General features: G+C 37.5%; 1 protein-coding gene across 1 annotated transcript in view; it reads right to left on the bottom strand.

The window, feature by feature from the left end:
- Window positions 1–8,041, bottom strand: part of LOC126103748 (ankyrin repeat domain-containing protein 17) — a 236,288-nt gene extending 228,247 nt beyond the window's left edge. The window contains exon 1 of the mRNA XM_049912333.1: window positions 7,737–8,041. Within this exon, the coding sequence (XP_049768290.1) occupies window positions 7,737–7,934 (198 nt within the window). The 5' untranslated portion in view covers window positions 7,935–8,041. The remainder of the gene's footprint in view (window positions 1–7,736) is intronic.
- Window positions 8,042–16,496: the final 8,455 nt, after the last annotated feature.

Genomic DNA, 16,496 nt, shown 5'->3' with positions numbered 1-16,496 from the left:
GCTCCATAGCATTCTCATAGGAGAAGTAACACTGCTGTGACTCTCCAAAACAATGGAAGAGAGGGACCTCACCCCAGGTTGCGATCAAACTTGCCAACAATTGTCATTTGGGGTAGTGAAGAAAGCAATTCATCACTGAACACAGTGCAATGCCAGTCATCTATGCACAATGTTTGCCAGTCATGAAGCCAATCCAAACATAGTCCTTGGCATTATAACGCTATTGAAAGCATAGTTACATAACAGTAATTTCTAGTCCAGCAGCTGCCAGTCTCCAACCAATGGTGCGTGATGACACAAAATGTTGCAAGAAATCTCAGAAGGCAGGTGCAGCTGTATGATGTGTTTAGTACACGATACAGCGATCCTCCCACATGGTGGTCAGAAGTGGTCGACCAGAATCTTTAGGACAAGTATGCCTGTTTTCAAGTTCCCACGCAATCCAACACCAGGCAACAGTCGCATCCAAATGCCCCACACATTTGACCAGCCAGCCAAACAGAGACCCACAATGAGGCTCATTTCAAAGTCTGCCAAGCACTGTTAACGCTGTCTCGCACACACATGTGGTGTTTTCATGTCCTTCAAAGTGACCATTCAAATTCTACTGCTGTTCACAGTCCTCCTATACAGGCCTGTTAACAATACGAATGTACTATGGTGGCCATTTACTTTGTCAAAGAGAACTGCAACTCTCATAATTTACATAACCACCGATCATGTGTACACATCCGAAGTTAGACTGACATCCGACCATGTCTTCTCTGTGCTTCATTTATTTTTTGTCAGGTAATGTGCATTCAACATTTTTTATGAAGGTATTTCAGTGTAGCCTTGTACAAAAGTGAAATGTAGATGATAAACAAAGAAACAAGAGAAGAGAATCACTGTAAATGCAGAGGTACAGGAGAACACTGAATGTTAGTATATCATATATTTAATGAACTGAATCGGGGAGAACAGAAATTACTGGCACAAATAGGCTAAATGAAGGGATTAAAATAGGCTAAATGAAGGGATTGGTCGAGGTGAAATCTTCGGAGGCATCAAGGAATCATGAGATCAAGGCCTAAAAAGTTCAGATGGATGTAAGGCAGTTACACAGAGATGATCAGGATCGCACAGGATAGGATAGTGTGGGTAGCTGCATCACCTCTGTCCTCGGATCATAGACCACAATTAAAGCGAAGAATAGCAAGAACTAAGAAAAAATTCCATGGAATGGCAAAACTGCATTTTTAATCAACTATTTCCTTCTAAATGCACAAGGGGGCTTCAAGAAGTAAGTGACAGATTCATTATACTATTTTGCAACATAGTCATCCAGTACCTGTAACCGATTTCATAGTTCCTTGATGACAGAAATCCAGGCATTGCTCACAGAGCCAACTGGGAACCACTGTGTGAATGCCATCAGCTTGCTCAAAAGATGAAAATTGCACGATATGTGATCTGGGCTTCTAATCAGCGTCACCCATATCTGTGCAGCATGGGTCAAGCTGTCGGCATCATTTTACTATGGCTGGATGTGACACTGAATTTGGTCCATTTACTGCCAGACTGATGACAAATTTGTGTATACAATTTTTTTTTTTTGCCTACAAAAATATTACTCTTCTTGGTACTTCAATTTTGGAGAACGTTCCTTAACATTTCAGTTGCACACTGTGATGCGCCTGTTATTAATACTGGAGCACAACTGTGCTGTAGGAAGCCCGGAATACATACTCTCTTTTGAAAATATACCACTCTTGTTGTGCAACAGTATTAATGTGGAATAACATATCTGACTTACTTTCTAAAGTCCCTACATAAAAAAGTGAAGCACACTACAAAGATTCAGTGTTTCTGTCATCTGCCATGTTCAGCACTTTAAAAACAAGTGTTTCCTGTTCACAAATTTTTATTATTATTTGTAGATGCAGTGAACACGGAGTTTCAAATTTTATCTGGGTATAGTCACATAAAGGGTTTGTTAAATGCATCGTGAATATCTACTAATTTTGAGTAATGATGTGCGTAACTTCACTTGTATAACCTTACTGGTTTCACAAGATTGACTTCTTCTCTGCTGATACAGAGATTAATTTATTTGTGCTGTCCTGTGACCTTTAATGGAGAGCAAAAATATTAAATAATGAAATACCAAGATTCTTTCAGTATTCAGAATTACATTTCAAAAGACAATACACTTCCTCTAACTGTTTATTTATCAAACGTGAAATTTGGGAAAGAACAATGACTACAATTCAGAGCCAATCATTTTATAAGACTGATCTATATTTACGAAAACTTACTTATGGAAATATTTGTAACTTATTAAACAAACTTTTAAACAACATAATCTACTTTCTGTTAACGTATGACTATTTAAGAACGATTTATCCTCATTTCTTAATAAGGAATTAAGGCCACCCCCTCCTTTCACCCAACAGCAATAATGATTTAGGTGTAAAAACTGTTACAACTCCATTTCAATTTAAGGAAAAACACTGCTTAAAAATTTCAAACCAAACTAGGAGAGAAGTTTATCCAGTAGAGAAGCTTGCAACAGATACATTCACCAAAACTGCAGTAACTGAAATTATTTTCTCTAACAGAATTAATTGATTTAAATGTCCAAATGCCTCAGTTCACAAAAAATAAATTCCTCTCTCTCTCTCTCTCTCTCTCACTGGCTTCATATTGGGGGACTTCTCTCCCAGTTTGGTGAAAATTTTTATGCAGTTCTTCTGATGAAACTGAGTTGTCCCAGTTCTTGCTCCTCATTCATTATTGTCACTGCTGTGCTTAAGTTCAGTGATTCCAATTTCTGAAACTGAATGAAGAAACTTCTGCTCTAGTGTGTGTGTAGTGATATTTTACTGTTTAAAGGTGTTCCTATTGTTTGTGAAATTACAGACTGCAAGTTCGGTGGAAAAACTCTAAAATAATTTCGGCTCTACTAGCACCTGTTATTAAGACCCCTTCCATTCATGACCACAACTCCATCCTCCTCTGCTTATATAGCAAAGAAACCATAAGACCACACGAAACTAACAATATTTTTTGTTTATACTAACATATACTTATAACAAACTTACAGCATGTTTTTAATTTGTTTCACTAGTCACTACCTACAATAATCTTGTTGGTGACACTGATGATGTCATCCTCTATTGCTCTCATACAATTAATAATAGTAATAATAATACTAATAATAATAATAATAATAATAATAATAATAATCTGGCAGATTTTGACCATATGTTGTTGCAAAACATTGTTCCAAACAATTCTCTAATGTGCCACACCTCCCCATCAACCCACAAATCAGTTATTGTGATGGCAATAGCAACTCACTGGCAACATCACTGTTTTCTATACTTCCTGACAACAATAAGATTAGCGATATTTATATAATTTCATGATTTAAAAAGTTAAACAGCAATGCAATAATGCAGTAAACCACTCCTGAGGTATCCAATGGTCATAATTTTATGGCCATTTATTGGTTCAACATGGGAAGCAAGGTGTTGCCAACTGAAACGACTTTCGTCCAGGATATCAACATACCCGAAGAACATAGGTAATACACTGAATTATCAATGCTATTACAGACTTCTTTGCCTCCATTTCTAGTGTGAATCTCCCCATTTGCTCTAGAAATATCCTCATTAAGCATACTTATACATTTCGTGTGTGTTCTGTACTATTTATTTTCCTTGTATTTCCATGGCAGTTCCTATCGTCATTGCAATATGAACCTTGGATGAATAAGTTGATAAACTTCATTCTGAAATCTATTTTAGCCCAACATATTCTTACAATTTCTAAAATACTTTCGGCACCTACTTATATAAATCTGATGGCTATGCCAGATGCTTGAACACATCAAAGAGTTATTACTGCATGAATTCTTCCACTTCCCTGTAGCTGTTCTTTCATTTCTGACTAACGTTAGTTCCCCATTTTTACAGCACTCACAAAAATACATATTACAATGTCATTCAAGGCCTTCATGCTGCAAATCTGCCTTTTCTCTCTGCTAAAAGTTGACATATGATGCATTTGCTATGGTATGTCAATGCACACAAAACTGCCCCTCCACTAACTGTCAAAAATACAACAAACTGCGTCATTTGCTATCTGATCATGGCATACATTTCTGAAGTAGCTAAAATACAGAAACTGGCAAGAAATAAAGTTATTCTCATGTAATTAAATCTGTTGGTATTTACCATCATCGTAGTGGCAAGAATGACATTTGATCACAAGAAAATAACTTAATATATCAAAGACAGTTGTCAGTCACGTGTAAATCCCAAAATGTACTAGATCAATGCTTTCTACGTATCGTCTTGTGACTTCTCAAGTCTATAACAATGCAAAAGAATTCCTCTTAATTTTTCCAGATTGTTTACATACTGCCTTATTTCATGCAGCATACACTTGTGTGTGCACCCATGCCCACACCTCCATACACACAGATAAAACCAAAGGCCTAATAGAACCACTCTGAGTGTGGTGAACATTCATAATGAACAAATATGGCCTACATTACAATCAGGTGCATCAATACAAAAAAAACCTTTCTCCCCTCCTACAACTGACATGGTGCACTTTAAGCACATGCACTTTTTACAATACTATGACAAAATAAAGTTTAAAAAATTACTACCAACAGGACACTACAAAGAATAACAGCTGTTGGTACATGATCTTACAGTTGAGAAATGCCTGAAGGGGAAGAATGATCACTGCTCAAGGATGTAGTGACACTGTTGAAATGTCTGCCCATATCACCATGCATAAATTCAAATTTAACCGCAGGTAAATTTAACATACACAATATATGAATGAAAACAACGCACATGATGTTCACATTCTTAATATCCCAATCTGTCAACCATTTGACATACGACAACATTCCTACACTTTATGGAGAACACTTCACTGTGTCACCACATTAGTACTAACACTAAATTGAAAATCTAAAATTCTGAATTAAAATGTTACAGTATTAGTGTATCTTATAATGTGCTGAGAATCACTTTAACACTTTCAGAAATTGCATGGTATGGCAAACCAACTGAACATTTTGTGCAGGGAGAAGCAGTGTGGTAGCAATACCCTAACCAAAATTTACACACAGAGACTGTATGTGAAGAAACTATTAAGATACAGCAAACTCAACTGTATTCACAGTGTATTTCCCAAATTTTAAATTTATGAGTCCTATACAAAATAAAAACAGTGAAATCCTCAAATTGTTTAGGCCTACTTCAATAAACAAACAAGTCACAGAGTAAATTTAATTTGTTAATGATCTTGTTAGGGAATTTCATTTTGCATGTGAAAATCAACTGCAAAAGATGCTCCCACCCAGATTTCTCATTACTGCCCTAAATCACCATGCACAGCAGACTATATTCAGATAAAAGAATGATAGCCACAAAATTGAAACTGATGTGAGGTATAAGACTTTCTGTCTAATTAAAATGAAGATAGGTAACATTCAAAACATTAAATGAACTACGTTATGAAAAATTTATTTTTATTGTTAGCCTACAGCTATCCTATCCTTTCCCTCCTCGAGTTATAAGCATTAATTCAAACAAGCAGAAAACCTGAATTTTAACAATTCACTTAAAATTGTTTGGTCTAGAAATTCTTTTTCTTATTCAACAGTTCATTAGTTGTTCTTTTACAAATATGATACCAATATGTAATTTTGTTCTTGCTGATCATCTATACAAATGTTACAAAACATTCTTCCAATTAAGAAATACGTTAACAGCCTTAAACACAGATGTCAATGGGAATTGGTAATATTCAAATCTGGTCTGCAAAACATATGGTATTTATGAAAATGCTAAAAAACACAGTAAGTGAGCAGTTTGCCAAAATGTGTGCAACACCTCCCTCTTCACAGTGCATCCCTGAATATTAAAAGTAATGCAGATATATCTATGTGATATACCTGTCACTACTGGCCATAATTCAATTACAAAACTGTTTGAAATTTCTAATATTATGACTTAACAGTTGTTGTTCTAAGTGGCAGCTGATTTCCAAGCACCAACAAGATTACTGGGACTGACAAATTTTACAGTAAAAGGCTCTTTTTGTCAAAGGTAAATATAAACAAAACACTGCCTTTCCATGTTTTTTACATATCTGACTCAATCAGAGATTCAGTCTTAAACACTATCATCATGGCATAACACTGGCCACATTTATAAGAACACTTCACTAGTGTAGGTGTGACTATTCCCTTTTAATCTTTCTGGAGCTATTTACTTCCCCATCATACACCAAGATTGTTCATGTAGTATCATCTTCAGTACTCCCATTTCTAGTGAAATACACAGTCCTTTCTCTTTTTTCATTAACGTAACCGTAAAATGAGTTTGTAAAAACGGAAAACCTACAAGTTTGCTCTGCTATGTCAATCACACACCCCATTCTACTCTGCACTGGAAGGAACATTTTTCATACTTAGGCCTACACTATGGTATTTATTTAATTGGTTCTCAGTTATGTCCTCCTATTAACCAGCTAATTTGCTAAAGTATCTCTACATATCTAACAGGATTCCACTAAATTAGCCTTCATTGTAAACACTAGCAACCATGGAAATAAATACTAAATTCCATCCACAAAAATCGAACTAGCCTATATCAAGCTCTCTAAAAGCGTTTACACTGTTCAACATAATGCAACAAAGGCAGCTGACTGGAATCCTTCCTGCCAACTAATCAAAATTGCCAACTTTCCTATTAACACAAAATAGACACGTTTTGGCTGTCCTGTATGAATGATTGATTGATTTCTTTATTAATCCATGTTAAACTCATGCGCGTGAAAATGATTGTGTAAAGTAAACTGTAAATGAAAAGCTTGAACTAATATTCTTATAAGCCATGGCGTTTCAACCTCAGTTAAGTCATCGTCAAAACAATTCAAAGACGAATGCAAATTAAATACATACTTGCCACTGAGGTGGAAAACTGATCCGCACATCAGAACGACTAAATTTCGAGACCTGACGGAGAGCTGCATTGAACATTCTCGGGACAGACATTACACGCAGATTTTGTACATAACTTCAATAAGCTGTAAAAGTAATATACTGAAGACAAGAGTGAAAACAAGGGCTGGACAATGAAATTTTTAAGCTACCTGATGCATACCGGAAACATACGAAAATTTTACTACCTCTGTACACCTTACATCAGTATGCATACTGGCCAAGTCTCCCGATACTGATCAACTAAGTGTCATTCACTAAATTCGACACGTCAGTACGTACGGTAATGTTTTGCAAATTGTATGTGTAACTAGCATGTTGCGATTCTTCACGCTAATCTTAGAACTTATATCCAATGCTAAACTTTAGTTTGACACATTAGACAAAAAAATTGAGCCGAGAAGACTTCTAAGTTCCAAAATACCAAGACACGATGGGCTCTAACTTATGGGTGTGCAAAACGCACATTCGAATGCATAACGAACAAAACTCACCCCGGTCTTCCGAAAGAACATAACTTTTGTCTTGAGCAGTCAATCCCAGTATTTTAGAACAACACTTCCACATTACTGAGTTTCGCACTAAACACAGATCACGAACATACTTACATTGTCTCCTGAACATTACTATGCCACAAGATGTCTCTCTGCTAAGTTCATTGAAACCTCGGCCCCTCGAGGCCATCACAATTTTCACATATATTACTATATTTTTTAATCTTTACCTCAGAAACGTCGTCCTCCTCGCTTTCTGACGAATCAGTCATAAATCTCGGCTGCAGTTCTGAATACGTCTCCGTTTCAGATTTCGTTGGGCTCGAGTTAGAAGATATGGGAGTCGACGATTTCCCTATATCGTGCTGTACATTCACTTTTTCAAGTTTTTGGTTATCTGACGTAGATCCTTGTGCTACATTCTGCATTTTTAAGTGTACTAATTTCTAAATTACATCAAACTGCGTTTACAACTCACAGAATACACAAATACACAGTATCCTGGCAATATTTCTATTACTATCTCCGTCATTCACGCAAGTTAATACCCGCCATGTCTACTATGGTAAAGTTCCCGGATGCCTCAACCAAGGAAACCTTGCCTGCCATCTATTGGCAAACATATAAAACTCAGAGGTAACAAAATAGAGGAAAGCTCAGTGCTGAACTCTGAAGGCTGAAACTATAAACTTCCAGTTTTCTGCGGAATATTGCTGTGTTCCTTTTCTTCGAATAAAATTGCATTCTTACATATTGCGCTACTGTCCATGATGGAACACTATCAGGTACTATATGTTTTCTCACATCACAGTATCGAAAGAGGTATACATTGTGTTTGTGGTGGTAACAGATACTTCGAACAACTAAAAATTTGCCATACAGAATTATATTATGAAATTAAATGTCGTTAATTAAACATTGCAGCTCCCAAAATTGCTAACATACGGCTGCCATATTAATGTTATAGTTTAACAAATCACTGTATATCGTATATTACATACGTCCCCACTCACGAGAAACAAAAGTAAAGTTACGAATAAGATAGACAAACCTGGAGGATACGTCGTCAAAAAAAGTGATTTCGCAAAAACTGACATGGGCAGACACATATTTAGGTTCTTTTTTCAAATCTTCACGTTAGAAACATAAATTAACAAATATAGACGAGCAGTGTTAATAGATTCTTTCTTCGTACATGCCAGTTAGGAAGACGGAGGGAACTAGCTCTTTATTTTCATAGAGATTCGGTTCTTCAAACACTCAAAAAATGCTTATGGCATGCGATATATTAACGAACAGAGAATATTACTTTTCACGCCCTTCACGTAACTTGTTCCAAGAATGTACAAACAAAAGAGACTGTACTTTAGGTATAACCGAATGACGTAATTTCATACATTTGTTGACACTGACCACAGATTCGGGATGATGGAGAGTCATGTCCGACCACGCTTATTTAAGTGTTGCACTTCCTTTCCACGTCACTTCAGGCAAATACTACGATGGTTCCTTTTAAAAAGACGTCCTCTCGTCCAAAAACTGTTTTTCTCCATATGTCCATATACCTTTATAGACCTGTCTAAGGCGTCTGATTGCGTGGATGATGGAGAAACTATATTAGTAAGTCCGTATGGGATCCCAGGAGGATGCTATCATACAGCAAAAACGTAGAAAACAGTGCAGAGAAAGCAGACAACAAGTAAAGGATGTATAGTCAGTTACATGTCTGAACAATAAACTGTCAAGAATGGTGTGCCACAAGGTTCCATACTCAATCCAATACTATTTAGTCTCTATGTAAATAATTTCTTATACATTAAAAATGAGAAATTTAGCATGTAAGCTCATGACACAACAATTATCTATGCAGCTCAGAAGGAGGAAACAGTTGTGAATACTGAAAATAGAAAAGAGTAGTTCCTATAAAAGTTTTTTTTGTACAACAGTCCTAAACATTGCACATAGTGTTTAAAACCAAAAAGTGTGAAATATATAATGTAATGTTGAAATAAACAGAGGTGATGAAAGTATCAGCATCATGACATTTTTAGGAACTACAATAGATAAGCATATGACAGGGGGGGGGGGGGCAAGCGCACTCAGATGCGGTGTAAAAAGATAAGCATATAAATCTTTCTCATCTGCAAAACGTCAAATATTGTGGATGCATATGTTCAGAGAATAATGTATCATAGACCCATATTCCCACATGTGTGCTATTCAATTCATACACAAGGAACTGCACATAATGGCTGCTGTATGCTTACTCAGAAATAATTTTTGTAATTCAGAAAAGAGCAATGAGGTATACATCTCAGTCCTATTGATAAACTTACTTACACACACACACACACACACACACACACACACACACACACACCTACGCAGGAAGATTCTGTATCTGAACAGTGTTGACAGTACACAACTACCTCAGAGTGACTAGTTTCTTTGTGTTGTGTTTTATCTTTGCAGTATAGCTTAGAGTTAATCAGTCCTATGTATCTTCCTTGTGCGAACATTCTCTGTACATGTGCCTAATGAATAATATGATTAAGTACCGCTATTTCGCTGTTCTACAAGCGAGTGTTGTTTGGATGCCAATTCATCGGGATTTCCTACAGTGATGAAGTGCAATATGTACATAGAATTCATATCAGCCTCTATAATACCCAACAGAGTACATTGCAGTAGCAATGGCTCATTCCAGCACACAACTGTTGCTTGGACATTTCTGTCAACCAGGCGATATTCTTAGTGGCTCTGAAAACATAGTGAACGGCACTAAACAGACATTATACATAGCGAAATCAGAAAGTCACTATCTTTCACTTTCTGCTTGTGGTAACAACCATATGAAGCAACTGTATTGTGTGTGTGGCACAATCTGTTCCTCTTATTACTTAATAAATAGTACACTTCAGATTGTCAGGGTACAGGAAAGTGTCGATATGAATGACTCTTGTCTTCCTACAACTTCACGGTATCATGACAACAGCCCACATCAATTTTTTTGTGCTTCCACACAGGGAACAATACAAGTGAATTCGTTTATTCCACCACTTGCATCTCAGCTGGCTGGGATACGTGAGAACATTTTCTGTTTTTCTTTCACACTGTGCACGATCATTGGGGCTTTGTTTGCCAGAACCCTTGGATCACAAGACTTAGTGCCATACAGACAAATTTTCCTTGAAGTTTCAGCAAAATTGTGTTCTTTCCCTGAACTGCCTGTATTTGAACTAGAGTATCCGAAGACACGGTTTGGTATTACAGAGACTGTAATGACTGGCCACAATGCTGTAGATGACCCTTTGAAGTATTCGCTTTAATAAGCAGTGTTGGTGATAATGCGTACCTCATTAGTGATCCGATTTAATCACCTCCTGACACTGAAAAGTCTGAGGAAGCAGAGGCTATTTCTCTCCAGTGCTTATTCAAAAAAACTGAACAATAAATACAGCTGTTTGTCTACACAGAGAAACCGGACAGAGAATGCTTTCGCAATTTCGAGGCAGTAAAAAGTAAAGTTTTATCTCGTGAATTACTGGAGGACACCGAAGTGCAGTTTCAGCCACCTAACTGGAAAGCTTTTGTCTATCCTTCATGCCTGCAGCACCTTTCCTTAGTGAAGTATGCGAGCTGTGTGCATAAGTGAATCTGTAAAGTGTAAGTGTGTATGTAGTGCAGTGTCATGTTCATACGGGAGATGATGAGGAAAGACAGAGGGTGAAAAAACCTGGTGCACACATATAGCTGATTCCTCTTGAAGAGCAGCAAGTGGGCCACTGAGCTTAAAATCCCATCTGATGTATGGATCACCATCAACAATGTCACGTGGCCTCACTTCATTTGACACTACATAGCAGGCAGGCTCACAGATGATGAGGAGAAGACTTCGACCTACAACGAAGAACAGGCACACTGGTGATGGTTGCCATACATGTTTCGCTAAACGCCTAGCGCAACTTCCAATAGATGTACATAGTACATAGTACATTTCAAGAGCACCTGCAATCCAAACACGTGACCTGGACAAGTGTAGCTCAAACTCCACAGTACAGCTGCAGGTTATAGATACAGACAAGAAGACGAGCCATTATTTCCTCATCTGGTATGAATTGGAGGCGAACACCATTCTGAAAACAACAACTAAGTCAGAAGTTTTGGTGTCTCCGCTGCAGCTGTGGGCCACAAATGACAGAACCATCAAACTATACAGAATGCCCATTTGCACAGTGGATCTTTGTCCACCTGTACCTTTCTTCGCAATTCCCAAGGTCAAAGAGCCATTACTGGGTGAAGAGTTTCATCTTTCTCCTGACTTGCACAGATGTCAAACTTTATCACACTAGCAGTAGAGAGTTAGTGAGGGGCATATTAGGTGGACTGCACACACATTCACATACAAGTATGGCAGTTTGCACCACTACAACAGCTGAATAGTGCATAAATACTTACAGTTCTTTGAAGTTCAACCTGGCTACTATGAACAAGAAGCACGAAGCTGTGAAGTTGAAACACGCGAAATTATATGAAGAAAACCAAGTTTTACAATCAGCTCTATCCAACAATAGAAGAGAATCAAAAGATACTAAGGAGTATCTGGTTCAACTGAAAGAAGACATGACAGGTAGTGAAGAACAACCATAAGTTTTGACTTCCCACATCCAGGCAACTTTAAATGATGTGGAAAATCTCCAGAGTTTGATGAACAACTTCAGTGGTTCCTCCATAAATGATGAGCAGTTTATTTACCTGGATAAGAAGTTGACTAGAATTTTGTTGAGGTTAGATAAGGAGAATACGAAACAACGATGCAGTTCGATGCATTGTAGGATGCGTTATTTAAATTGGATCATCAGTTGCTGCCAAAGGGGACAGAGAAGCTTTGCAGTTTATCACAGTGTCCTTCACACAAGCTTCAAGGGAAACCTCCCAGGTCTATGAAGGTTAAAAATTGCGAAGTCAGTGCAAAACTTCCACATCTCAGTGTTTCTAGTGCTTTGTTCTTCATTGCCCGTTCTCGACCAAAGACAGGCACAAAATACAACACAGTTCAGAAAATCAGTTCTATGCCGAAAGCTCCTGTTTTTCTCAAGGCTCGCTGACTAGCTCCATACAAGTTACACACTGATAAGGCAGACAGTGATGATTTATTGCACCCTGTAGTTGTGTGACTATTGGACAGTACCTGGGCTTCCCTCATTCATTTGGTGTTCTTACAAGTTCCTACAAGTTATGGGGGGATTAAGGCGCTGAACTCGTATCGTATCCCAAATAGTCACCCAATACAAAACATTCAGTATTTTGCTCACACATTAGCAGGCGCATCAGTTTTGTGTGTCCTTCACTGTCAGAAGGTATACTTGGAAATTCCCATGGCCCCCTATGACAGACATAAAAGAGCCTTTATTATAGCATTTGCACAGTACTAATTTGTTTTCATGCCATTTGGGTCTAAGAATGCCACCCAGACATGAACATGTTTCATTGACAGTTCTCCATAGGTTTCTTTTGTTCTTTCCCTGTTTGGATGATATCCTCAACTTCTCGCCTGCTGCTGAAGAACACAGGGATCATTTCCTGCAGATAACAAGTAACCTTACTCAGTGCTCAGTGACATGGGCAGGAATTAGACCTGCACACGAATCCAGGACCACATCATGCATATCCCCTGGTGAATAACTTTGCACAAACTATGACGATTTCTGGGCACATTCTACGATCACCATACACTACAGACAGCTGCAAACCAAGCACCATTAACAGATGCCTTAGCCAGGTAGAATACTGGTGGTAACGCAAGCACTGCAACAGACCGACCAGATGCTACGCTAATTTGATAAAATACAGGATTGTCTACAAAGCTGTTATCTTGGCATACACCATACATTCAGTGCCTTTGTCTAGTACAACAGATGCCAGTGAAACTACCATAGCATGATTTTACAGCAGACGATAGCTGATCGGAAACAACAACTCTAGTTCTTCTCGCAGAAACTCACAGACCACAATGCTAGTGGTCTGCCTACGACAGGGACTTTTTGGAACTCCATGAAGCAGTCAGAAAGTTTTGTGAGACATGGAAGGACCTTTGGCCTCTGGTTCACTCAATTCTCAGCCGAGGAAGAGACTATATTCCTTGCCATTTCCGCCACCTCGAATTTATTGCAAAATTTACAGCAGATATACAACGTCTGAAGAGAGCCAACAACATCGTGGCTGACTGCTTCTCATCAATCAATATATAGACTGCTAGCGAACCTGGCATTGGTTCACAATTACTAAATATGTATCGGAATTGAATATTTATTCTTAACTCCTTCCCCACTCTCTTTACCACTCCCTCCTCCCCTTTATTTGTCCTCATTCTTCTTCTTCCCTCCTTTTTCTGTGCATCACTTCCCATCCTCCTCCCCCTGTCTATGTCCACCTCCTTTCTGTCCTTTTATCAATCTCTCAGACAGTAAATCTTGTTTATTACAAACGAAACCTTGACTGGGAATTGAAGTCACGTAAAATGAGTGGGTGAATCGTTTGGGATGATTGATATATGGGGTATGAGAGAGACTGCTCCAACTGTTGCATCTGTGTTAGTAGTAGTTTCAATTACAGTGTTTCACACAGTTTTACTCAATGAATTGGTAGGATTACAAAGTTTTAGACGATTCATATTCTATATAGTAGTCTAACCATAGCCAACAAGCCATAAATATTACTTTCCCGTTTTCTGTAAAACTTACAGTGAGAAGGAATGAGAAACAGCATTTTGTTTTGTATACAGTTGTTGCTTGAAATTTTGAATAAGGAGAAATAATATATATATATATATATATATATATATATATATATATATATATATATATATATATGAGAGAGAATCAGAGCTAATAGTTTACATATATATAGGAGAAACAACGTGTCTAACAGTTTACATGCCCTGATATCATAATTCAAACTGACGGTGAGAAAGAAAACGAAACCGCACGTTATCATAGCTTAACATAGCATTTTCTTCACCGTAGCCGGTCTTAACAGGAAACGTGCACATTGACATTAAAAATATATTATCTATGTTTCTCTAAATGTTTACTGGATACCATATAAAAACTTGAAATAAATTGGTCAAGTACTTGATGAGATTTTAGTAAAACGTTTCCTCCTTCTGTATTACGTGTTTTGTGGTTAACATGCCTTGCTGTTGTAATTCAAACTGCTTACGAGAAAGAAAATGAAACTGCACATTATCACAGCCCAGCAGAGCATTTTCTTCCTTTCAGTCGGTGTTAATAGAAAACCTGTACATAGTCGTTTAAAAAAAATATACCGTAGTTTATATTTGTCTGAATATTAAAGATTCGTTATGTAAAAATTTGAAGTTAAAGGTCAAGAACGTTTCGAGATTTTAGCAACAACGTCTCCTCTTTCCATATTACAGAATATTTATTTATTACATACATTACAAAATATTTTATCTATGTCTGTCCAAGTGTTCATCAGAATATTGTGTAAAAATTTGAAAAAAATGGTCTAAAAGTTTTCGTGATTTTTAGTAACAATGTTTGTCTTTTATATATCACCTATACATGGTATATACTAAAAGATATGTAGCCTATGTCAATCCAGATGTTCTTTAGAGTGTTGTGTAAAAATCTGAAGTAAATCAGTCAAGAATTTTCGTTAGTTTTGGTAACAACATTTCCCCCAGTACATTATATTCATATTTATATATATTATATATAGTAAAAAATATAGTTTAATTCTTCATTAGGCAATCGTGTAAAATGTGAAGCAAATCGGTTACATACTTTCCGAGATTTTTGGTAACAACCCCTCTCCTTTATATATGACATAATTATATATTTAAATATTATATATAGTATAAAATACATAGGCTATGTCTGTCGAAGTGTAAACTACAATTTCGTGTAAAAATCTGAAGTAAATTGGTCAAGCATCTTTCGAGATTTGTGGGAACAACATTTAATAACAACTTGTCTTATAGACATAGAGGCCAAACTTGCTGAGGTGCAGCAGCAGTCCACTGATCACGCCACTTTTACAAGATACAACTTTGGACTGACACTGGAATGGACACTAATCCTCGGGGTGGATAAGCATTAGTTGTGCCATAGCTCCCAACACAGATTACACCCAACTGTTCCACAAAAATTCCGCTAAATAATTTTTGATAGTCTGCATAAGATGTCACACCCTGGAGTCTGACCATCGTCAAGTTGGGCGCAGAACGTTGTGTGTCACCTAACGCGAAAGCCGACTGCAGAAAATGAACATAAACGTGCATCACATACCAGCACAGCAAAGTCAGAGAGACACTTGTTCCCCAAACATGGCAGATATACAATACTGAAAAGACATTTGCAACATGTACATCTCCACCTCATGAGAACACTAATAGAGTCCAATGGCTATCATTACATCATCCCAGCAACAAACTGAATGACCAATTGGGTAGAAGCTGTGGCTTTGGTGGATTGGCAGCAGGAAGTATAGATAAGGGATTTCTTCAAATGTGGATAGTGTGGTTCAATTATCCTATTTCCATTACCATAGATCAAAGGTGCCATTTCGAATCACAGCTGTGCAAACTGTGTGGTGTTCAATACTTTAGGACCATTGCTTACCATCCCACGAGCAATGGTCTCATTGAGCACTGGCATTGCACCCTTAAAGCGACACTTATGTGTCATAACGACCAGTGGATGGAGGCTCTGTCTTGGGTGCTTCTGGTGGTTCGATTGGCCTATAAGGAAGACGTAAAAGCAACCTTAGCAGAAGTTTTATATGATGAAAGATTGTCTTTCCAGCAGAATTCATAGAACTTGATCCACATTCAGACAACACAGAGTTACCAGATTTAGTCAGGTGGGTCAAACAACACATTGCCGTGTCGGCACATCACTTGTGAGGAATGCATATTTGTACATATAGCATTGGCGGATTGTGACCATATGATGCTTAGAGATGAC

Source organism: Schistocerca cancellata, chromosome 1, assembly GCF_023864275.1.
Source record: "Schistocerca cancellata isolate TAMUIC-IGC-003103 chromosome 1, iqSchCanc2.1, whole genome shotgun sequence".
NCBI classification, from domain to species: domain Eukaryota; kingdom Metazoa; phylum Arthropoda; class Insecta; order Orthoptera; family Acrididae; genus Schistocerca; species Schistocerca cancellata.
This window is presented reverse-complemented; position numbering and strand designations above follow the sequence as displayed.